Source organism: Panthera leo, chromosome B1 (genome assembly GCF_018350215.1).
Source record: "Panthera leo isolate Ple1 chromosome B1, P.leo_Ple1_pat1.1, whole genome shotgun sequence".
Classification (NCBI taxonomy): domain Eukaryota; kingdom Metazoa; phylum Chordata; class Mammalia; order Carnivora; family Felidae; genus Panthera; species Panthera leo.
Genome location: NC_056682.1, coordinates 160,852,927 through 160,876,276, shown reverse-complemented (window position 1 = coordinate 160,876,276; position 23,350 = coordinate 160,852,927). Strand labels below are relative to the sequence as shown.

Genomic DNA, 23,350 nt, shown 5'->3' with positions numbered 1-23,350 from the left:
ATGGAAACCAAATGAGTTGGCGGAGAGAAGGCAGTCCTTGCCCCTCGCATCCTAACCCCGTTCTCGACCCCGGGGGTGGTGGGGGGGGGGGGCTGTAATCTCCCTGGAGACACCGACCCCTATCTTTCCCACTTGTTAATCAGCGTATCAGGTTCACTCGGACGATGTCTATTTTCAGGTACTAGCATGAGCTAGTAATTTCAGATAAGTCCTCTTATTCAGGTCCAAGTCTTTCAAGGCTGCGAGGAGATGAAAGGCAGTTCTCCTGAGTTATGCAAAGGCTCCAACCAATGGAACGTTTTTATGGCCTTGCAGATTGACAGGTTTGTATACAATGATAGGAGCCAAAGGGACTCTTTCATGATGGGAAAGGAAATTGGGAGGTTCTGAAAGTCCACTTCTGCTTTCCTCACACTGTCAATTAGGGATTACAAGGCATGTGCACGGTGTTAATAAAGTTCTTGAGCAACTTTAAACTTGAATACGTTGAAGCGTGTGTGTGCAATCAAGCCAGACTGTCAAAAACTGCTTTTTACTCATCAAAACCACATTCTTTGGAAGGACTGGGGGCCTGGATCACTCAGCAGCAACGAGAGAATGTTTTCAGTGGCATGGCATCACGACAAACCATAATCATGTCAAAGCCTAAAAGCGGAAAACTTCAGGATTTACATTTTCTCAAACCATTCTGAGGTACGGGTCTTTTCCCCCCCGAATACGTGTTTTACCAAATTATCCGTGTTAAAAACTACCAAAAAAATATTTCATTCACTCTATGTTCATATATAGTTTGAAAGTTATTTCAAATAACTAGAAACACAATTTCTCTTTCAATCCAACCTCAGTCAAATGAGGTTAATGCCTCAAACAATGGCATCGTAGCTGGCACATAGTCACTGCTGAATAAACACATTTTAAATCAATGAGTGAAACACATGATTGGCTCGAACAATTTCTTACCTTGGGCCTAAAGCCAACAAAAAATTGCACAGTGGCTCATTTTATTTTTGTTTTCTTTAAGTGAACATCCCTCATAACCCGTAGGTATTCCCATTTTATAAAATGGTTCAATTACAAGTAGATCAAAGTCTTCTCTATTCTTACCTAGAGTGAGCTCATTCACAAACAGGTAACTGCTCTTCATCTCGCTATTTTTACACAGATTTTCATTTATTTGTTAGGTTAAAAGCAGACACGTCTATTCAAAACAACTACAAATTCCTACAAAACCACATGGGGGAAATCATATTCAACACGAAATTTTGTATTTTCCCCACAAATTAGCCAATAATAACAACAAGCCAAATAAGCCACCCAATAATATTTAAGTATCTCAAACAAATAGATACTGGCTTATTTTTTATACATCATACTTCTAAAGACAGATGCACTCACTTATGTACAGGTTTGAAAATTCTTCGGAGTCCACAAAGATTTTCATCATCTCAATTTGATGGATTGCATCCAATGACCTTTGTTAGCCAGTACCATACAAACCACTGACCATATAAATATAAAAATACCGTGGTATTCATAAATTCTCATAAAAACTGACCAAATACCCTAATTAATTTCAGATTCTTTTTTGGGTATGCCAGGTAATATATTTGTTTGATTAGTTTCAGTTCTTTATTGGTTCAGCTGATGCAAATCTGACTACCTACCAAAGACACAAAAAGGGAAAACTGTCTCTATAAAAAGTCCTAAGTTCCTTCCAAAAATTCCTGTTGAGCTTTGTCTTTTCTATGTGGCTGAGCCTTACCTAAAAGATGGAGCTAATTTGGTTCTGTCTTCCAAGGTTTTCAGCTCTTCTGATGCAAGAACCATACCACTGTCCGTCTGGCTGTCCTTTTTAAGAGACAATGAGATGGCACAATTGATGAGTGTGCACACTGACCAATTAATTAAACTGATTTCTTTTTTTTTTTTTTTTTAATATTTATTTATTTTTGGGAGACAGAGAGACAGAGTGCAAGCAGGGGCGGGGCAGGGAGAGAGGGAGACACAGAATCCGAAGCAGGCTCCAGGCTCTGAGCTGTCAGCACAGAGCCCGATGCGAGGCTCGAACCCACGAAGCGTGGGACCATGACCTGGGCCGAAGTCAGACGCTTAACCGACTGAGCCACCCAGGAGATCCAATTAAATTGATTTCTTAACCCATCTATCAGACAATACTCTCCAGGGTTCAACAGGGGGAGGTAAAGATATCATAGCCCGAAACTGTACAAGCTACAAGGAGAACAACCACTTCCTAGTAGTAAACCCAGGCCCGGAAGAAAAGAATTTAGGAAGAAGCAGCTGAGGAGACCTGTTTCCATCCCTCTTTTCTCAACGATACTATTTACACTTGAGTGGAATTGTGCATGGTGCTAGACTGTCTAGAAACGTGGGCAAGGGACTGTACTTATGTAAAAAGCAAGGGGGGCGCTGATCAGTGCCACCTCCATAATGAGCCCATGACACATACCCTCAAGGACAGCCTTATAATGAGGCCCCAAGACTCTAACGCTTAGGCTAATATTTATCTAGCTAACATTTCATCCTTTGTATTGTTTTTAAGACTATTTTTAAAAGATGTACTTACATCTGGGATTACTTTTACTTCTGGTTCTTCCAACGGGATATCTTCAAATGTTTTTACACTCACGGGCCGGCTCTTTCGCTTACTATTCTGCAGATACTGACTGCAAAAGAACAAATATTTATATTTTAGTGGTGGTATATTTGGCTGCAGATACCAAAAGTGATACCTAAGTTCATTATCTTTCAACCACAAGTTTAATAGCAACATTCAAAACATCCTTTGGAAAAAGAAACACAAAACAAAACAAAAATCTTTCTCTGCTAGCGCACACTGAAGGCTTAATTTCCTGTAAAAGCCTATTTAAAAGTATAATATAAGTGAGGGGCCTAGATGAGCTCCCGTTCCTTTGAATCATATTTCTGAGGACCAGGGCTGGACTAAAGACAACATCAGCAAAGCAAGTGATCAACTGCCTTCTGCTTGGCTTCCTGATGGCCTGAGGTTCCTCCACCGGGCTCTCAACATACTGCCGAGTGTTACACATCTTTCTGGCCATCTCCAGAAACGTTTTTCTAGGTAACGCTCGCAGAGCAACCATTCAGTGAAAGACGGGCAGAGGAGACACCTGAAGATCTTACTGAATCTCACCTGGGTTCCGGAAAGGACACTGAACCCAGCAGGGTCTGGAGACAACCTCCTCCTTCTGCATGTAATTGAGGCTTAGTGCGTAGATGGGATGGCGGGCTGTCTCACAATCCCCTATTTTCAGCCCACAGAATTGTTGGTCTTGGGAAAAGGCAGTGTGGTTTAAGAGTCATGAGATATTGCGTCTATTTCAAAGTCTACCACTGACTACACATACTTGGGAAAGTCGTGAATATTTCTCTGCCTCGGTGGCTCTGCCTCTAAAATGTGTTGGTAATAGGTTTCTCTCCCTCACTCACAAAGATATCTGGAGGACTGATGAGGCGGGTGGCAAATGTTCTCAGAAGGAATGACGCTCTATCAGCCAAAGCTTGTTTTCCTCCTTGAATTCCAAAGGATACCAGCTTCCTTCAGGAGTTCAAAGAATGGGACTTGTCAGACACCATATCACCTGTTTTCTGGGGGTGCTCCTTCCCTACCATGTGGCTTTGGGTGAGTCTTGAGTGATCCTGTTAAGATCACCGACAGCCCAAGTGGAGAGAAAGGAAGTCCGTCTGTTTCACAGCAAGGGACAGCAAATTCACTCTCACGCTCGTCCCTGCATACTGCCCACCCCCTCCAGGCAGGCTCCTGGACATGTTACGTATTCCTTGTGTTTTCTGTGACCAAGTGGAGTGAGGACTTGCTGGAGCCAAAGGAGGAGAATGGAAATCGAGTCTCCCTCCCCTGCCCCAGGAGGCTGGTTCCTCCCCTTACGGAGAGAAGAGAATGAGGTTCACCAGTGACATCTTCCCTCAGGAAACTCCACCTAAAGGAGGACCTAATAAATAAGGAGAGAGAGAAAAGCCCACTTCTCCTGAGTCCAGTCCGGACTATTGCCAAAAACGATTGGTACCATACAGTTAATCATTCATTTGCTCATTCCCTGATCCAGGAATCCTTTACTGAGAATCTACCACATGCCAGGCACTGTGCTAAAATGCTCCTCAACTGTTATCTCATAGCACCTTCATAAATGGTACCTGTCAGGGGTGGATATTATTATCCCAAGATCAGATGAGGAAACCAAAGCATCAAAACGTTAAGGAACTTGTCCAAAATCACAAAACTAAAATATCTGGATTATTATTTTGAGAGTTATAAGCAGCCACTGAAAGATTTGAAGCCTGAGACTAACAAAGTCAGATGTGCCCTTTAGAAAGATGGCTCTGGGTACAGGAAGGTGAAAACAGAGGCCATGAGACCAATTAGGGGGCTCTTTTCCACGTATTATCTAGGAGAAAGTAGGGCAGCCTAAGAAAGGTGATGCCGACAGGGTTTGGAGAAGTAGACATATCCCAGAGATATTCAGGATATAGAATCAACTAGAGAGGGTAAGCTTGGGCAAAAATGCAGCTGTCTTAGAAAAAAGTCGAGGAAGCTGAGACTTAGGGAGGAAATGGCTAGAATTGGGATATGAAATTGGCCTTCAGATTCTAAAGCCCATTGTTTCGTTTTGTTTTGCTACCCTACTCCACACTGACTCCCTTGGAAAAGTAGCAGGAAGGAAAAAGTAGACAAGAACAATGGATGTGATTGCTCGAGTCTTTGTTGAGCACCTACTATGTGCACAGCACTGCTCTCTCCCACGCACCCACTGACCACGCGGTGGGAACAGGGCGGGGGAGCGGACAGACAGAAGGTGGAGAAAGGACAGTTTCATTTCAAGCAATCTGATCTCACAGCCAAATTCAGGAACATCTAGCCAGGAGGCAGTCCCAGACATCAATCCACAGGAGCGCTTAATCATCACCAGCAATTAACCACAATGAAGAAAAATGGTATGTGCCAAAACCTTTCTCTGGGAGAGAAAAGAAATCTTTGATAAGCTGCTTGGAGTAGGAGGTGAAACTCCCTGGGGAAATGATGGAGCAAGCACAGATGGTCCCCAAACTGCCCTCATAGAAAGATGAGTCCAATTAATATGTGTTTTCTTGCAGAAGGCATGCAAACTTGGGGCCAGAGCTGATCCACACGGGAAATTAGAGGCAAAGCTGAGTCTAGACACCAGCGATCTGTCCCACTCCCCCCTCCCCCACACACCTCTCAGCCTCTTCCCCAAATAAATGTTGAACAAATATTTTTAAGTAATTTAAAGGGGCCACGGATCAGGAGGTCGGTGCCCACAGCAGTGCCTCTGTCCAGCTCTATTTATAATGCAATGAGACTGAAAACTATAAAGAGGAAACGAATGAGAAAGACTCCTCAGCTTTCCGACCTGACTGGAAATGTGAAAAAGGAGAGAGAACAAGCCCGCCGAGAAGCACCCCAGCCTCACCTCTGGTCTTCCCCAGGGAAGCAGAACCCAAAGAGAGCCTCAACATGAGGTATGCCATGTGCAGATGCCTCCATTCTGGGTTTCTTTTAACCCCGATGATTCGACCGTGACTGTGGAGTCTTGTTTTTACAAAAGGAAAAAAGGTGGAGGCAGCTGAGAGGGGGTGCAGACAAAAGATTCCAATTTCCATTTTATTTTTCAAATTACGGCTGGCTAAAAGAGAAACTGGACTGGAAAAGGCCAATTCGAAAATCACAGACAGAAAATCGGAGCCAGGCCTATGCTCAGAGTGTGGTGTCACATTTGTCCATGCTTCTGGGGATAAGTGTTAGCAGCCCTGACTTAGATCCGGCATTGCGTTCGGCACTTCCATTACACCAACATGACTTCATCGACTCTTGGCACCATATGCAAAGCGTCCAAGCGAGCCAAGAGGCTGCCGGCTCAGGTCCTCACTCCACCTGGTCACAAAAAACCCTAGGAATATGGCTGATGATCAAATGGCTTTCTGATCGGGCAGAAGGCAGTGGTGTTGCAGGAATAACTACCACCCCCAGAAGGCCAGCCAAGCTTGAACTAGAAGGTTTTGGTGTTGTTTTGTTTTGTTTTTTAAGTTTATTTATTTTGGGGGGGGGGGGCGGGAGGGGCAGAGAGACAGGGAGAAACAGACGGTCTCTCCACGTTGTCAGCACAGAGGGCTCGATCCCATCACCTGTGAGATCGTGACCTGGGCTGGAACCAAGAGTCAGACGCTTAATCGACTGAGCCACCCAAGCTCTTTGAACTAAAGGTTTTTAAGCATGAGAGTGGAATTACTGGTTTTCAGTTCATTAATTTTTCTCTCTGAGGGTCCCACTGGGTGTGGCAGACAATAGGACTCAGACAGGTATCAGAGGAACTGGATTTGTCTGGGAGATGCGATTTTAAGCAGCTTGCTTAATCGCTATCGTGCACTGAGTGCTCTGAGTGCCAGCCACTTAGAAATACAATATACCATGTAATTCTCAAAATAATAATTTTTGAACACCAGTGTCTTCACCTGGGTCCCAGTGAAGATGTGCGCCAGGTCACTAAGAGGCATACTTGGGGTCCAACCAGTTCTACCTGCCTCTAAAATCTGGATCTTTAACCACCAAGTTTTCTTTCCACCAAGCGATTGCCCTGAGCAATCCTCAATTGTGTTGAATCCTCACATTCAACATCTACATCAAGAAAAGATCATAGTTTCTACCTTGCCTAACACTGAGAGTTATCCCGTGAGCAAAATCCGATAATGTAAGGAAAAGTTCTTCGAGAAATGCTGAAAGTTCTTGACACAGATTCAACGGGCAGCTTGCCTGTCAGCTTCTACCCACTCCGGCAGTGTTCCTGCCACCCCGTGGGATCCCACAGGTCAAGGGGTCCAGGGGGCCTCCTCCCCCACTCCCTGGCAGCCTGGCGGACCTAGAGCTCCGCGCCCCTCCCTACAGCCACAGCACACTCAAGAGGGCAGGCTGGACTGTGCTGTCAGGGGGTCCAGTGATAGGAAGAAAACACCCAAAAGAGTGGGAAAAGAAACAAAGCAAAGACACGACGTCCCAGGCTTAGTAAAAGACAATTTGACTATTATATGGCAGAAACCATACCGACTCTTGCCTCATGCACAGGTGCTGGGAGAGAGAAGAAAGGAAGCTGCCTTCAGAACCCCTTTACAAATCAGGCGAGGACTGCAGTGCATGTGTTTCAAATAAGCCCAGAAGTCCCATTATGCAAATAAAATGCTGAAAATCAGACTGGGGAGGGGCTTCGGAAGATGTGCTGTCCAGTCAAATTCAGGACACATCCCCCTGGCAGACTGCACCCTAGCCAGAGAGGCACAAGTGTGTTTTCATATATGCATAAAACTCTTCCTTCCTGAATCTTTCCTAAGCCGTTTAATTCACATCAATAAAAGAGTACATGGGGATAATTTAAATACAGATGTCTATATAAAACTGGCCTCTTTTTCTGGAGATTAACAAACTATGGCATTCCAGCTATTTGCAGCTGCAGGGCTTAGAATTCTAAGGGAACAGCTATGGCAGCAATGTGGACCACAGATGGGAAGAAACTCACCTACCCCGGCCCTCTTCAAGGAGCACTTCCCTTTATAGCAGCCTTGGGGCTAAGGTTAAATGTGGAAGTGGGGTGCAGCAGCTTTAGAAAACGCCTTCCTTCCATCCCCTCCCCAAAGAACCTTGACATGCCAGCTCCCCTAGGGGATGTTGACCATATACAGTACCTGATTCCTGCTGTGTTGTCATAATGGAATTTGGGGTCACACACTTCCTCTTCCTCCATACAGGAAACAGGTGAGGTAGGCAGAGAGAGTCCAGAATCCTCTTCCATGCTCAAAGTCTCTGATATCGGGAGAACAATATAGTCTTTGCCATCCTGAAACAACAAACACAGCGATGCTATTGTTATGGCTTCAGCCCCTCAAGAGCCTTTTCATGAAAAACAAAGGCCAAGGGGGCTTCTTGGTTAGCGGGCAGGTCGCTTTCATATCTGACTGTAGAACTTTAAGACAACATTCAAAATGGTTTGTCAAAAACAAAAGGGCACTTGAAAGGGACACGTATATGAAAGTACGGTAAAAGAGATAATATAAAAACAAGATGAGTAAGGGAGCCATAGAGGACTGTGGTTACAAGGGAGACAAAGCAGGTTGGGGCCATACGCGTAGCGGCAAAGCACGGAGAGCTGAGGAATCATTTCTTCACAAAGCCCTACCTACGCGAGCCAGGTCTTTTAAAGGGCAGATCATCCAATTTTAGCCTCTACATTTCAAGGCAATGGAAAATCTGATGACAGGCTAGAGAAAAGCAATAAATGTGCAGGAAAATGGGTCTTCTGAGAAAAGGTTGCACAATTTAACATTATTTCATCAAGAGAAAGAAATAAAGGGCAATTTGATACCTTTAAACGTTCAAAAGGTTTACTGATAAAAACAGATTTGACCCATTGTTCCCTACCTGTTCAAAAGAAAAGCAGGAGGAAATTGGCTTCCATTCCTGGTGGTAAGAGGCATTGACTGGAGATTAAATAACTTTCTAATGGTAAAGGTTAACAATTCTAAAATCCTCCAATGAAAGTTATGGGGGCCTGGGATTTTACTAAGAAAAATGCCTTGTATTTTGCAGGGTTCAGATGCAGTTTTGCCTTCACAGTGTATTAAATTCCTTGAAATCCCACCCATTGTTGATATTCTGTGGGTCAACGATTTTTTTTTTTTTTTTTAACTTTAGGAGAGCATCTGAAGACAACAAAAAGATACATCAGGAGGAACGAGTGGTCTGCTCCCAGGTTATGGATTAGGACCTCATTAGGATCTCATCTATCTAAAAGAGAAATTATAGATTTTAAAAAATCATTGCTGCTCAGATCTGCAAGAATATGGCTCCTTTTTCAGTGGCTGAGAGGACAGAGTGGTGGCGGTGAGATCTAGGGAGGAGAGGAACCCTTGTATACACTTCTTGGGTGGAGGTCACGAACCTGCTGAGCATTAGCTTGTAAGAGATTTCCCAAATGTTCCACCAACTCAGAAAACGTGGGTCTCTGACTGGGCTCCCCATGCCAGCAGTCAAGCATGGTCTGGTACCTAGAGAAGCAAAACACTAATGTCATTAACTGCCTCCGTCTTCCTCATCTGATGTTGAAAATAAACACTTGAACGAGTAAACATCTATGAAACGTCCACCATGAGCCCGGATGCTAAACAGTAACACCGCACTGTATAAAACACAGAGTCCTACACTTGGAGTATCATGCACAGAAAATGCTATAAATCAACATCTAATAGGAGCTAACTGGTGGGTATCGATATAGGGTTGTTGTTTCAAGAAGAGATGACTCTCTACTTCAGACTATCAAGGAAGACTTCCAGGGAGAAGTAGGACACAGACTGGGTCATAAAAGAGGTCTGTATCATGAAAAGTCTTCTGGGCAGGGAGAATTTTTGTAAGAAAAGAAAGGATAGAAAGACACTTCCAAAGTCTTACATTTCTGGTGTGGTATAATCAGGGGCCCTCATTCTAGTGCCTTCTTTCAATCGCCTACAAAATTCCTCATCAATCTTTACTCCAGGATATGGAGAAGCACCTAGAATAAAATAGGAATAGGACATTATTTGATTTGATTTTCTTTTATAGAAAACCCTCAGCCTAATTCTTGAACATCATATATATATGTGTGTGTGTGTGTGTGTGTGTGTGTGTGTCAGGCCACTGACTTATATCATTCTATTTGGAATATGGATGGAGGGACAAAACGAAGTGACTTACCTAAGGAAAATATTTCCCAGAGCAAAACACCAAAAGACCACACATCACTCTGAATTGTGTACACTCGGTCAAAAATCGTTTCTGGGGCCATCCATTTCAAAGGGAGGCGAGCCTAAGAGGGTAGAAGACAAGGAATCAGAACCCAACTTAGCACATATCTGAAGAAAAAACTTCCTTTGTTCCCAACACAGGTCCTGAAGCTTGCAAAGAGGAATTTGGATCCTGCAATTTAACAGATCAATGGGTTCATCTTTGAAACTTACATCTCCTTTTCTGACATAATCTGGGTCTTTATAAATATCCCGGGCCAAGCCAAAGTCACAGATTTTAACCACGTTCTTCTCCGACAAGAGGATATTTCGTGCCGCCAGGTCCCTGTGGATACACTGCAAAAAGAATCGTGTGTGTGTTAGGTCTCAGAACAGCTGATCTCTTCTGCATCTGTTGTGACCTCATGCTCAAAAAAATCCACATCAGAAAACTAACTGATTAACAAGCACTGGGCTAATGTCTTTCATCAACACTTCAGGAAAAAAGTCTGACTTTCGCTGAGACACACACATCTGCTTATTCCATAAACAGCCCCAGACTCTGGAATTAAATAATTAAGTTATAGTATGATCATGGAGTCATAAATAGACTTCTCTTGGACACAATTATGAATGTGTTTCTGGTCACATCCACATATCCCTTTGGCCTGGCACCATATACGGCTAAAACCTGTTATTCTAAGGAGGCCCTAGAATGGAAGTTATTTCGAATGAATGCACGGAAACCAGGAACAAGGGGCTCTCATCGGTTTGGTGCCCTTTGTTGGTTTCCCCATTCCACATGGAACTGAAGCTGAGCAGCTCTGATAAACCATGCCCCGTGGGGCTCATCCTGTTTTCAAATTGTTGAATCATCATAAAGGTTTACAAAAGACATTTCAGCCTCTCGATGGTCAAGTTGGCTCTCAGGCGCACCAAAGAAGAAAAGTGAGTTCCTCTTGCTTTCTCTCTCCTCTTTTCCTTTGCTCAGTTTCTCCCTTCCCGATATCCCACATCGTCATGTAGCCTCCTACTACTGAGCAACTTTAGCTCCACCTGGTAGATTCATGAGGAAATAGAGTCTCAGGGAACACTTATAAATGAATGAAAGGCTCAGAGGATTCTGAAGTCCATGCAGGAGTGACCATGGGAGCCAGGCATTGCTGAACACCCACACCTTGAGTCTGTATAGTACTCCCCTCTGAAAAGGGCATATTCAGGGGCACCTAGGTGACTCAATCGGTCACCCGATTCTGAATTTGAGCCCCACATTGGGCTCTGTGCTGACCCACTCAGAGCCTGGACCCTGCTTTGGATTCTGTGTCTCCCTTGCTCTCTGCCCCTGCCCCACTTGTGCACTCACTCACACTCACTCTCTCTCTCTCTCTCTCTCTCAAAAACTGATAATTAAAAAAAAATTTTTTTTTTAATGAAAGAGGCATATTCAAAAGCACACTGGCAAGCATGACTGAGCAAGACAGGAGATTCCAAAAAACAGGCAGTCTTCCCTACTTTTCCCCCAACCAAAGAGCTTCCTTTTTTTACTCTAACAACCAGGTGGTGTTCAAGAAACCAGCCGACAGATGTGAGGAAAGTTAAAGGTCCCTTGCCTGATTCCCTTCCCAGTCGAAAGATATCCTGACCAAATGGCAGGCTCTGGCCTTTAAAAAAAAAAATAGTGAAATAAAATCAGAATCTCCAAGAAAGGCAAAGGGCCTTTCTCCATAGGAAAATCCTTCCCTTTGGGAAAAAGGAGACAAGACCTCCCCCCACAGAAACATCTGAGATCTGGAGGCTCGAAAAGCTGTGACAAGCTTTCAGATTCAGAGAAAAATGGGTTAGAGATTTCACTCTAATTTAGAAACAAAAACAAAAACGTTAAGTCTTTCTTCCCCCACCAGGAGGGTGCAGCAAATGCATTTTGTCAACTGATCCCTTTTCCTGAAACTTAATTTGAATTTTTCTTGCTTAATATAAAACCATCCATTCTACCCTTTCCAGAGGCTGGAATCCGTGGTGTTTACAACCTTTGGAATATTTGTAACTTGTCACGTCCCCACCTCAGTCTTTGTTTGGCCTACTTTTCTAATTTTAGCTTTTTTAATCGCTCACATCTAAGGCCTGTCCTTCCTGGTTTCTAATTATACCACTAACAAATACTTTTTGATGGATGGTGATGAATGTAAAATAAATTAAAAATACACTCTCCTACGCTAAGATATCTGCAAGGCTCAGTCCCTCACCTCTTCCAGGTCACTGCTCAGATGTCACGTTCTTATAAAGCCTTCCTTGTTCACTTTGTTTAAAATTGATGTACACAAACACAGAAGCCTATGCACACACAAACATACCAGTCCTGTATACTCTATAGCCCTTTCCTGCTTATTTTTCCCCACAGTGCTTATTCCCATCCAACCTACTATGTATTTGACTTGTTTACATTGTTCACCGTTTGCTCCACCCGATAGGACGTGAACTCCTATCTTGCCTGTTTGTTCACACAGTCTTCTTAGTACCTACAAGACCGCCTGCCCTTCGTAGATGTTCAGTAAGTGTTGATCACATGAACTGATATCATGAAATCCCTACACCTCCTGAAGTTAGCAGAAGTGGGGTCTCCCCAACAGAACTCTTCCAATAGGCCCAGGAATGGACGATGAATTACAGTTTGAAACACACATCAGCGGCTGGCACTGAACACCTTACTTCCGAATCTGTGATCTGAAGACACACTTTGCTTCCCCCTGAGCAGTCTTACCTTCCGTGACGCCAAAAACTCCATGCCCTTAGCCACTTGGAAGCTGTAACAGATGAGATGCTCCAAGGTCAGGAAGTTCTTGTACAGATCTTCAGAAACTGTTGGAAGATGCAGAAGGACAGAGATCAGTATTGCCACCAGAAACTATGCGTTTCTAAGTTTGTGAGAAAAATCTTCATTTGAAAACTTGGGAGTTAAGCTTCTGGAAACAGAAGCAGAGAGAAAATGCCTGTATCTTCTGCAAGGTTGCTGAATCCCAGTATTATTAGCTTGCATCATACTCCTTAGCAAAAAAATGTTGGTTTTTCCATCTTAGTCAAATGGAACCAGCAAATCCAGGAGGCAGAAGGGAGGTAAATTTGGCAAAGATAGCAGGGAGTGAGAGAGGACTTTTTCAAGTTTGCTGTTTCAAACTGTTGTTTTTTTTTCATGTACCCAGAGGGATAAACAATAGTTTCCTATCAAGAACTCTAAAAATAAAACAATAATATTCAGGGTCATTGAATCTGTTCTCTCCAGGCTTTGTCCTGGGACAAAGGCCAAAGGTCGGATTATAATCGACAACAGATAACTAAAAATACCAGAAATATATTTACTTCTCTCACTTTCAAGCTGAGAAAGTGCTGTAAACACTTTAAAACAGGGCTGAGAGGATGCTTTTTTTCCCTCCAAGGATATGAATGAGAGATGACGGGAACTTCGAGGGAAAGATGGATTTGCGTAAACTGGTGGCATTTACTTCCGTGCAACTGGTACAAATAAACACGAAGACATTAATGGGTGTTTTGACATGATCTCTTAACTTTGGTCAGATAAGATAAGACATGGTTTCTCTCCTAGAGACAAATACCGGAGTAAATGAAAACTCCGTTGAAATAATAATCTCGTAAGTATTAAAAAGACCGTGAACCATTTTCTCAAGGATTTCTTTATGCTTAAGGGCCAGAGGGCGCTCAGTGAACAATTAGCGAAACCCTTCCATTTTCCAAATGAAGAAATGGGAGGACACATTCCAGGCCATCACCCTTTCTATTCCAACTTAATTCCTCAATCCTTTGGGTTTCCTGTGCCCTGACCACCATTTTGTGAGAAAGATGGGACAGAGGTTGCATGAGGTCCAGATAGCCTCTCCACATTCCTCTAGGCCAAGTTCCAGCTTGGCACAGCCCATTTGGCTTCTAAGAGGAAGAAGCCAGATTTAAGGTCTATCTGTAGCCTCGCGTCAAGGGAAATGGAAGCAGGTTTCTTCCACTATTTCACGACTGGGTTCTTTTAAGCTCGTGCCTCAAGAGGAGCCAGATGTCAGGAAGCCCCATCTCTATATCTATGGAGATGTCTCTGCTCCTTCTGAGGGAAGCAGATAGTGTATCCTGGAGCTGAAAGAAGTCTTGGAAGTTTGGGAATACAGCTCTACTCCTAGAGAGCACTAAAATATCATTGGAAGCATAACTGAATAAAGAAAAATATGTTTACCAAGACTCCTCTGAGGAAGTATGGTTGATAAGTCACCTGGACTGGGGTAGAAACAGCAGGTGACCCCTACACCACCTCAGAGAGGTTGGGTATACTTAATTGAAAGTCTTGGGTTGTGCTGGTGACTTAGGCAGGATGGGGCGGAACTGCTAAGGGTAATGGGGAGGCTAATCAACCACCAGAGAGCCTCCTTTGTCCCTCAGGAACAGAGCGCTGAGCCCCTCCTGCTACTCCATGTTGAATGGAGTTTCAAAGCACTGGTTTAATGGTCGACTGCTTAGCCCTCGTGGGGTCCTGAGATTTCTCAGGCTCTCTGCGCTTTGCCTCACAACCTAGTCAGCTGCTTATTCAGGGCTTCCACACTTCACTTTTGAAAGACTGAATGGTGGGAGTCTCAAAATTCAGGTCTCTTTCAAGTTTTAGGGAGTACTGAACTTTTCCCATGACAAAATTCCTCATAACACCTTATCACCTTCTCTTTTCTGCAAAAGCATGCGTTACGTATGAAGAAAGCAATGACAGGTACCTTCCTCTTCCTCCACATCACTGAGGGATTTCTCCTCAACAAATCCAGAGCTGGCTGAGCTCTGACTACTCGTGATACTATCCAAACGGCGTTTCGGATCCATAGTGATTTCCCCAACATATTCCTTCCCTTGACGAAATCGTGCCCCTTTGGTCTACAATGAAGCAAATGAACAAATTCTTTGAATGCAAACAAGATGTCTAAAATGTAGTAAACTATAAAAATAATTGTAACTATTAAAAGCAGACAAGAAGGACATCAATTGCAAGAATATGCAATCTCTGGGCTCAAATTTTGGGCAAATGTTCTACATAATAAATTTTCTTCCATGAAGCCTAGTTCCTTCTTTATGTTTTATTTTTTAAGTTTATTTTTACCTGTCTTGAAAGAGAGAGCAAGCAGGGAGGGACAGAGAGGAAGAAAGAATCCCAAGCAGGCTCTGCACCATCAGGGCAGAGCACAACACGTGGCTCGAACTCACGGACTATGAGACCATGACCAGAACCAAAATCAAGAGTCAGACGCTTAACCGACTAAGCCACCCAGGCACCCTGCTCCTTCTTTAGCTTAGAGATAAATGCCTGTTTCAAGTCTATCCCAGATACACTTCCAACATTAGGGTGCTCTTTACAGAGGGGCTGACATTCCATGGGGCCAAATACTGCTAGGAGAGAGAGAATATAATCCAAAGCCATCCTTCTCTCCATCCTTCCCTTTCCTCCTCCTCCTGCCCCCTCAGGCACCATCTATAATGGCTCAGTAAATTAGAATCACAAAAAAATAAAACATGAGAAGATATGTTCCCCAGTAGGTAAAAGAGGTTCCAACAGCCAAGAAGATTCCTCACAAGTTCTTTTTTTTTTTTTAAGTTTATTTATTTATTTATTTTGAGAGAGAGAGAGAGAGAGAGAGCGCGCAAACAGGGGAGGGGCAGAGAGAGAGAAAAAAAATCCTAAGCAGGTTCCATACTATCAGCCCAGAGCCCGAGTCAGGGCTCGATCTTATGAACTGTTGAGATCATGACCTGAACCAAAATCAAGAGTCGGACACTTAATTGACTGAACCACCCAGGCGCCCCCTCACAAGTTCTTCACGGGGTTTTAACAAAAGAAGATTAACCTGTATCACTTTGTGTTTTCTTCCGTTTTACAATGTGACCAGAGCTGAGTTAAGAAATGACATACCTTGTAAGGGACAAATTCATTTCTCTTGCCCCTTAAGTAAGTTGACAGGTTTCCAAACTTGCAAAATTCCACAATCACCATGAGTGGCCCTGCAGACAGCACAGCATGTCAGAGAGAAAAATGTTTCCGCTCATGTATCTCATCAAGTGTTTAATACACTGATGAACAAGAAAATACCATAGAAGATGCTACAACCTTTCACTGGGGACAGGATCACAAAAATCAGTGGGTCACAATGCCCTTACAGCGTAGCTTTTCTTTTTCCAAAAGGCAATCCCACAACCTGATCAACCAAAATTTCAGAAGAAAATCCACTCTCTTGCTTTTCAACACAATCACCTAAGAGGACTCCATTTCAGGGGGAACTACTCTTAAGGTCTTTGCTTTCAAGTTTTTTGAGAGGTTTACTTTTTTCATCTGAACATCTATTACACAAGTAGCAAACTGCAGTAGAGTGAGGCAGCATTTTTTAACTCACAGGAAGTTCCAGAAGAACTTATAGAGCCCATTAAACCTCCATGAAATATATTCGTATCTAGGAATCTGGCATAGTATCCTAAGTTAAGGAAATCAAGGCCATGGGAGTTGAGTGGTTTCCCTGAAACACCAGCAGAAAACTAAATGCCAGAATCATCAGGCAACCAAAACCCTCCACAGATACTCACCTCCTGGCTTGGTACAGGCACCTAGAAGATTGACCACATTGAGATGGTGGCCAATATGAATGAGGATCTTGAGTTCAGACATGAGGGCTCGGTGTTCACTGTGTGTGGCTCCTTCTACAAATACACAGCAAACAGGGAAATCATAAATGTGGGCATTAGCTTAAGAGGATCAGTGCCCCACTGCATGCATGTGTGCAACTTACCCTCCAGGGACAACACAGCTGTAACCAACCCAATTTACAGATTAAGTGCATTAAAAGTCAAATATAAATTATATTTTCCAATTCTAAATCAAATTCTTACTGTAAGTGCACCCAGAATGTTTGACATTTAAAGGAATCCATTGTGAAGTCTTTTGCAAAGCAGAGAATACATCTGCAAATGGAATCACGCCCAGATTTTCTTTCCTTTACAAAATTGGATTTTCATGTATCAGGTTGACTATGCTTCTTAGGGCCTGATTATTTCAGTGCTTCCTGGTAAGGAAGCAACACCATGTATTAAATATCCTTATGTGTTAGGGGCTATGCTGAAGTTCCCGCCAATCGGTGCCAAGCAGGAAATTTCACAAGGGCCAGCTGGCAAGGCCAGTTGGCCCATGAGGCCGATGAGGCTAAAACTGCGAGAGTGATCCTGTACACTTCCCTCTAATTCACAGACGCGATCCACACCTCAGACCCTGATGAGCCACCTCAGAATGGCACACTCCCTTAGCCACAAGGGCGACGAGGCGGAGGGAGAGAGAGAGAGATGGCTTTGCAATGCACAAGACCTATGGGCCAAGGGTCAGTGTGCCTCATCAACGAAAGCACATCACAACTGGAGCTAAGAGCTTTACATACACCACCTCCCCAAATTAAAACGACAAGGCCAGAACACCATTACCATTAGGATTAACAATTGTTTACAAGGCTTTTAATGTTTAAAATGTCACCCATGGTCCTTTTGTCCCTAGTGCAACCATTATCTTTTATAGGAGAAAATCTTTTACATACTCCAATCCTAGGAGACATGCTATTTTTGCACTCTACTATTTTTACTTATTATATTAAGTTTCTTTCCATGTCTCTACACGGTCTATAATTATCTTACCAATGCACCATAAGAGATTAAAGAACAATTTTTACATAATCAAGGTATTTTTTTTTTCCTAGAGTCAGGCCACGAAGTACAGCTGTGCATGGGCTCCCAGGCAAAGTGGGGAAGTAGATGAAGCTGAAACCCATCCTCAACTTTGCCTGGAAGGCCATGTACCCTGGCAGGACGCTATGAAAGAGGAACTTGTCCCCAGTTTGCACAAAGGCATAAGCTGGCTACATGCTTGGCTAGTGGGCTCACTTAACTGCAGGGCTGCTGATACAAGCCTTGCATTACGTCTGCAGACCAGATGAAACAGATAGAGAGATACATCACCATGTAATTTTGCTTTTACCTTTTAACATTTTGACAGCCACTGTCTTGCAAGTCGCTGTCTTGTCAATTCCAAAGGCATCTGCTTCGATCACTTGGCCGAAGGCACCACGGCCAAGGGGCTTACCTATAGTCAACAACGACACCAAACCAAACAGACTTGGACTATTACAGCATCAAAGTGACACAGAGATTCCGACTAGATCGGATCACCCGCACACCCCAGTTTAACTTGGAGAGTCCAGCTCACTCCCTTGTCTTGGCTTAATCATTGAATAATATCTCCCCCGCTTCACTCTCCAAATGCCCTACTTTGGATTATTGTAGAGGGACCCTACTTCTAAGTGACCAAAAGGATGATGACTCAAATTCCACAGACAGAATGAATATTCTGAACCTGAATCCAACATGTGAATAGACTATATCTGTCATTGTCCAAAAGGAGGAAGAGATGGCTTGGTAAACCCAACACCAAATTAATATCACTTGAAAACACACCTAGTTTCAGCCGGTCTCTGGGAAATTCCCACTTGCTGGCATCATAAGGCAGACGTTCACAGTGTTCATCCAAGGGCAGTTCATCTGGATCCATGACGATGGACAAGTAGCCTGTCTTCAGTTCCCCTCCATTGGCCTGGAAATCATTATTCCTTCCAGTCACATACACTCTGTTGTCTGGCTGTTGTTTTTTTGTGTGCTTATTATTGTTGTTTATGGAAGCCCCATTCCTGATGTCTCATTTTCAAATAAAATTCATGGAGTTTGAGAGTCAGTCCTATTATAATCCTGCATCCAGTGTCCCCTCAACCCCCAAATGAGCTCCAAATGAAGTACTTAAATCTTAATTACATTGGACAGTCCAAGCCCTTTTCTCCTCTAGTGGCTTCTATCAATTAAAGCCCAGTGGTCCAGCCAAAAGAAAGTGGGAAAGAATGTTATTGTATTGAAATAAAATTGTGCCCATTGAGCCAATAACAATGGGAAGAAACAACTCAAAGAGCCCCAGTCAGCTTTCATTAATCATGAAAACCAACGTACATGGGATGGAAGGGAAATGATTTTGTTACCCGCTTAACGGTCCGTAGAACGATGACAAGTAATAACCAGAAGAACATGGCAATCACTGCTGTGCCTACTAGAATAATGACCTCCAAGTTCGTCTTCTCCTGGGCACCTAGAAAGACACAACGGAATGCTGAAAACTCATACCTTTTGATATAAGAGGACAAAGTTCAACAATAAAGCAAGATCTCAAGTTTACCAACTTGGAAAAAATCCTAGATAATAATAGTCACAAGCATCTAACTTGAAGGGATCTATAACATTCTTTTTTTTAATTTTTTTAATGTTTATTTTTGAGAGACAGAGAGAGAAAGAGAGAGAGAGAGAGAGAGAGAGCATGGAAGGGAGAGGGGCAGAGAGTGAGGGAGACACAGAATCTGAAACAGGCTCCAGGCTCTGAGCTGTCAGCACAGAGCCCAGCGTGGGGTTCAAACTCACAAATGGGAGGATCATGACCAATCTGAAGTTGGATGCTTAACTGACTGAGCTACCCAGGTGCCCTGAGTCTATAACATTCTTAATGGATAATTTAAAGTTTGCAAAACACTGCTCATGAAAACCTCCAAAGATAAAATTCTTTTTTTTTAATTTTTTTAACATTTATTTATTATTGAGAGACAGAGCATGAGCGTGGGAGGGGTAGAGAGAGGGGGAGACACAGAATCTGAAGCAGGCTCCAGGCTCTGAGCTGTCAGCACAAGGTCCAACACAGGGCTTGAACTCACAAACCGTGAGATCATGACCTGAGCCGAAATCAGACGCTTAACCGACTGAGCCACCCAGGCGCCCCTCCAACGATAAAATTCTAAAGTTAAAGACAGGAATTAAGGATATCAAGGATAGAAATGTTGATGTCTTAAAAGAAAAAAATCATAAGAAGGGTTGAAGGAAGAGCAGTCTTCGATGGAAAGAAAACAGATTCCATTCTACAGGGGAGAAAAGTAGTTATTTGGCGGGGGATGGAATAAATACCCGGTTTTGCACAGAGAGTCTCAGTTTTCATCTGAATGGAGTTTGAGAAAGGATTATATAAGAAAACAAGTGGTCAGCAAGGTACTGGCTACCATGCACCTCCTAGGTGCTCAGTCCTTTAAATATGTCATCCCTCTTGATGTTCTCAGCAACTCTCAGTCTTCAGATGGAGAAACAAGCTCAAAGAGGTTAAGCTACTCCGTCAAGGGCACACAGCAAGTGGGTGGAATGGCGAAGAATTAAACAAGTCTGTCCAACACCAGTTAACCATTACACTACCCTGCCCTTGATTGGCAGGAGTCTGAGTGAAGAAAAGAGAGAAATCCAAGATGAGGGCGTCCCGTATGGCCTGGCAAGATGAGTTGAAACCACCCACGAAAGGAAAGGTAGAGGTCAGCAAGGAAGCGGCAGATGCTCGGGGCTCCAGAGGACGCTCTGAGTGGGAGAAATTAAATGCCAGAGCTTTTGAGCTAGGAGTGATTAGCAGAGAGGTGATAAGGAAGCAATTAGCACATGGGGCTTCCCGATGGATGAGTGCAGAGTGAATCAAATAAGCCGTTCAAGTGGCCCAAGGCAGCCTGAAAAAGGCAGAAGTCCAAGTAAGTAACTAGTTAGCCGAATAAGAGTTAACAGTCTGGAGACAAGTACCAACTATGCCTGGAAGTAGATTTTGTTTCTCTGGTGGTTCTATTGAAGAAACTTTCTTCTTTAATTTTTTCTATTAATTTTTTTTTTTTTTTTTTGAGAAACAGAGTGTAAGCACAAGCAGGGAAGGGGGAGGGGGAGAGGGAGGAAGAGAGAATCTAAAGCAGGCTCCATGCCCAGCACGGAGCCTGACGTGGAGCCCAGTGTGGGGACCAATACAGGGCCCAACCTGGGCTCAGTCTCACAACTGTGAGATCATGACCTGAGCCAAAATCAAGTGTTGGACCCTTAACTGACTCAGCAAACAGGCACCTCGTGGCTTTCTTTTTATACACACGGATTTTTTTTTTAATTTTTTTTAATGTTTACTTATTTCTGAGACAGAGAGAGACAGAGCATGAGCAGGGGAGGGGCAGAGAGAGACGGAGACACAGAATCCGAAGCAGGCTCCAGGCTCTGAGCTGTCAGCACAGAGCCCGACATGGGGCTCGAACTCACAGACTGTGAGATCGTGACCTGAGCCGAAGTCGGTCGCTCAACCGACTGAGCCACCCAGGCGCCCCATACACACAGATTTTAAAGTCCATTATACCTAGTAAAGAGTTCAAAGATTCAATTGTCTATATAATTAATATTAATATAATTAATAATTAATACACTATAAAACCTTGGTTTGCGAGCATAATTCATTCCGGAAACATGCTTGTAATCCAAAGCATGCGTATCTCAAAGAGAATTTCAAGGACCATTGGTTCTTGTGTGATCATGTGACACTCATATTGCAAGACATCACTCGTTTATCAAGTTAAACAATCACTTATTGAATAACTTATTAGAAATGTTTGTTCACCTTGCAGGACACTCGCAGAACAAGTTACTCGCAATTCAAGGTTTTACTGTAATTAAAGCTTCCATGTTAATATTATCTCCATGTTAACATTAGGAAGACTAACCGACACATTAAATATCTACTTCTCTCCTTCTCAGTATTATTCTTTGGGAACTAAGTAAATGTAAGTTCTGTGCCAATGTTTCCTACTTAGGCAGGGGTAACCCGCTGCAAACAGCTCAGGGAGATGCGGCAGGGCATGAGAAAGAGCTGGAAGCCCCCATTAGGACCTGCCCTTAACATGAAGCCCTCTGGAAGTGACAAAAGCACCATGCCACTTGAAATTTTTATTTATTTCACACACTTGAAATCTTTATTTGCAAGTGCAATCTATAAAATGGTGATAAGCCTACAAATGTGAAAACAAGTCACCAAGATGCAAGATTTGATAGATTGAGGGAAATAAAATCTAGAGTTTGAGAGACAAGTGAGGACGAGTTCATAAAAATCCATCCGTTTTTCCTTCTGTCACCATCCTTCTTTCTTCCCCTTTCTGTCACAAATTACCTTTCCCATCTGGGAAAATGCCAGATTTCACATCACTCCTGCACACACATAGGAGTTTCCTTTCACATTTAGACACCCTAAAATTTCCATGCCATTGGAGCAATGGTCTGTTGTTCACAATTTTAATTATCTGCAGTCCAGTGAAAACTATGAACCCTTGTGATTGTCTGGATAGCACTGATTTTGACGATTAAGCAGTAATTCCAGTGTTTTCCCAAGAAAATATAGAGGTATCACTTCTACAACAAGTTAATCGATCCATTCAAATGAAGAAAAGAAACAAGGGAAAGGAGGATATTCTACCTGCCTGGCTAAGAATTTTCCCATAGTGAGTACTGCCAGGATGGGAAATATGATTCAAGTAGAATTAAAATAACACTGATTATTTTTTCTAGTTGAAATAATATATACTTAGAGCAGAAAATTTACAAAGTACAAAGAATATAAAAAATCACCAAAATACTCCCACTGGGGTGGCTCAGTCGGTTGAACATCTGACTCTTGATTTCGGCTCAGGTCATGATCTCACGGTTCATGGGATCAAGCCCCAAGTCAGGTTCATGCTAATAGCGCAGAGCCTGCTTGGGATTCTCTCTCTTCCCCTCCCCCACTCACACGTGTATGCACTCTCTCTCTCTCTCTCAAAAAAAAATAAACAAAAAAAATCACCTATAATCCTCCCACCCAAAGTGTATGAGCATATATACAACACAAGCTAATTTTCTAAAAACACCCGATGTGTCCATGAATTTCCACTGACCTTCCACGATGAAAAATGCCTCCACTTTTGCACACCCAAGAACACTGCATGCCCGGCACGTATACAGGCCTTCATCTTCCTTCCTCACCCTGCGGATGGTTAGGTTCCGGTTCCCATCTTTCAGTACAATACCTAAAAGAAAAGAAAAATGGTTGTTTCCATTTATGAGGTGATGTGGTGGAGTTGTTTAGGAAAAAATTTAAAAATATAAATGATGTCTTTTCTTGGATGAGCATCTAATTCCAAAGAGTGATACAGGAGGCACTGCTGACTCATCACCAGTCCCAGCTCCCATGAGAATTCAACAAGGCTCTGAATTCTGAGTCTATGAAATGAGCCAGACCATGGACACTAATATTGCTTTTTTCCTACCTAAAACAAATCAAGGCATAAGGTGGGTTTTAGATCCTATCTCTGAGAATTCTGCAACCAACCAGAGATAGACATAGTCTATTCACCTGAGTCTTCAACAAGTGTTTCATTATCTTTAAACCACGTAATCTGTGGAGGGGGATTCCCAGACGTGGTGCACGAAACTTCGATGGTTTCACCAATACTTGTTGTTTGATTCTCCAGGTTTCCTGTGATCATGGGTGCCACACGCTCTGTGCACACACACACATACAAAAATCATACAACATGTAGTTAAAACTTCTGAAATGGTTTTAGCATCAGTAAACTTA

The 23,350-nt window shown here is 43.1% G+C and overlaps 1 protein-coding gene across 2 annotated transcripts in view; it reads right to left on the bottom strand.

Moving 5' to 3' along the window:
• Window positions 1–23,350, bottom strand: part of KDR (kinase insert domain receptor) — a 46,254-nt gene that overhangs the window by 1,589 nt on the left and 21,315 nt on the right. The window contains exons 14-30 of one of the 2 annotated variants that reach the window (XM_042936363.1): window positions 23,126–23,272; window positions 22,668–22,799; window positions 18,900–19,006; window positions 18,331–18,466; window positions 17,855–17,959; window positions 16,423–16,536; window positions 15,758–15,846; window positions 14,574–14,727; window positions 12,575–12,672; window positions 10,051–10,173; window positions 9,788–9,899; window positions 9,506–9,605; window positions 9,000–9,105; window positions 7,747–7,898; window positions 2,585–2,684; window positions 1,763–1,848; window positions 4–645 (exon numbers count right to left, since the gene is read on the bottom strand). In XM_042936363.1, coding sequence (XP_042792297.1) covers window positions 639–645; window positions 1,763–1,848; window positions 2,585–2,684; window positions 7,747–7,898; window positions 9,000–9,105; window positions 9,506–9,605; window positions 9,788–9,899; window positions 10,051–10,173; window positions 12,575–12,672; window positions 14,574–14,727; window positions 15,758–15,846; window positions 16,423–16,536; window positions 17,855–17,959; window positions 18,331–18,466; window positions 18,900–19,006; window positions 22,668–22,799; window positions 23,126–23,272 — 1,868 coding nt within the window. In that variant the 3' untranslated portion in view covers window positions 4–638. Of the gene's footprint in view, window positions 1–3; window positions 646–1,762; window positions 1,849–2,584; window positions 2,685–7,746; window positions 7,899–8,999; window positions 9,106–9,505; window positions 9,606–9,787; window positions 9,900–10,050; window positions 10,174–12,574; window positions 12,673–14,573; window positions 14,728–15,757; window positions 15,847–16,422; window positions 16,537–17,854; window positions 17,960–18,330; window positions 18,467–18,899; window positions 19,007–22,667; window positions 22,800–23,125; window positions 23,273–23,350 lie in introns of those variants that run through there. The other variant, XM_042936362.1, reaches the window with a different exon arrangement.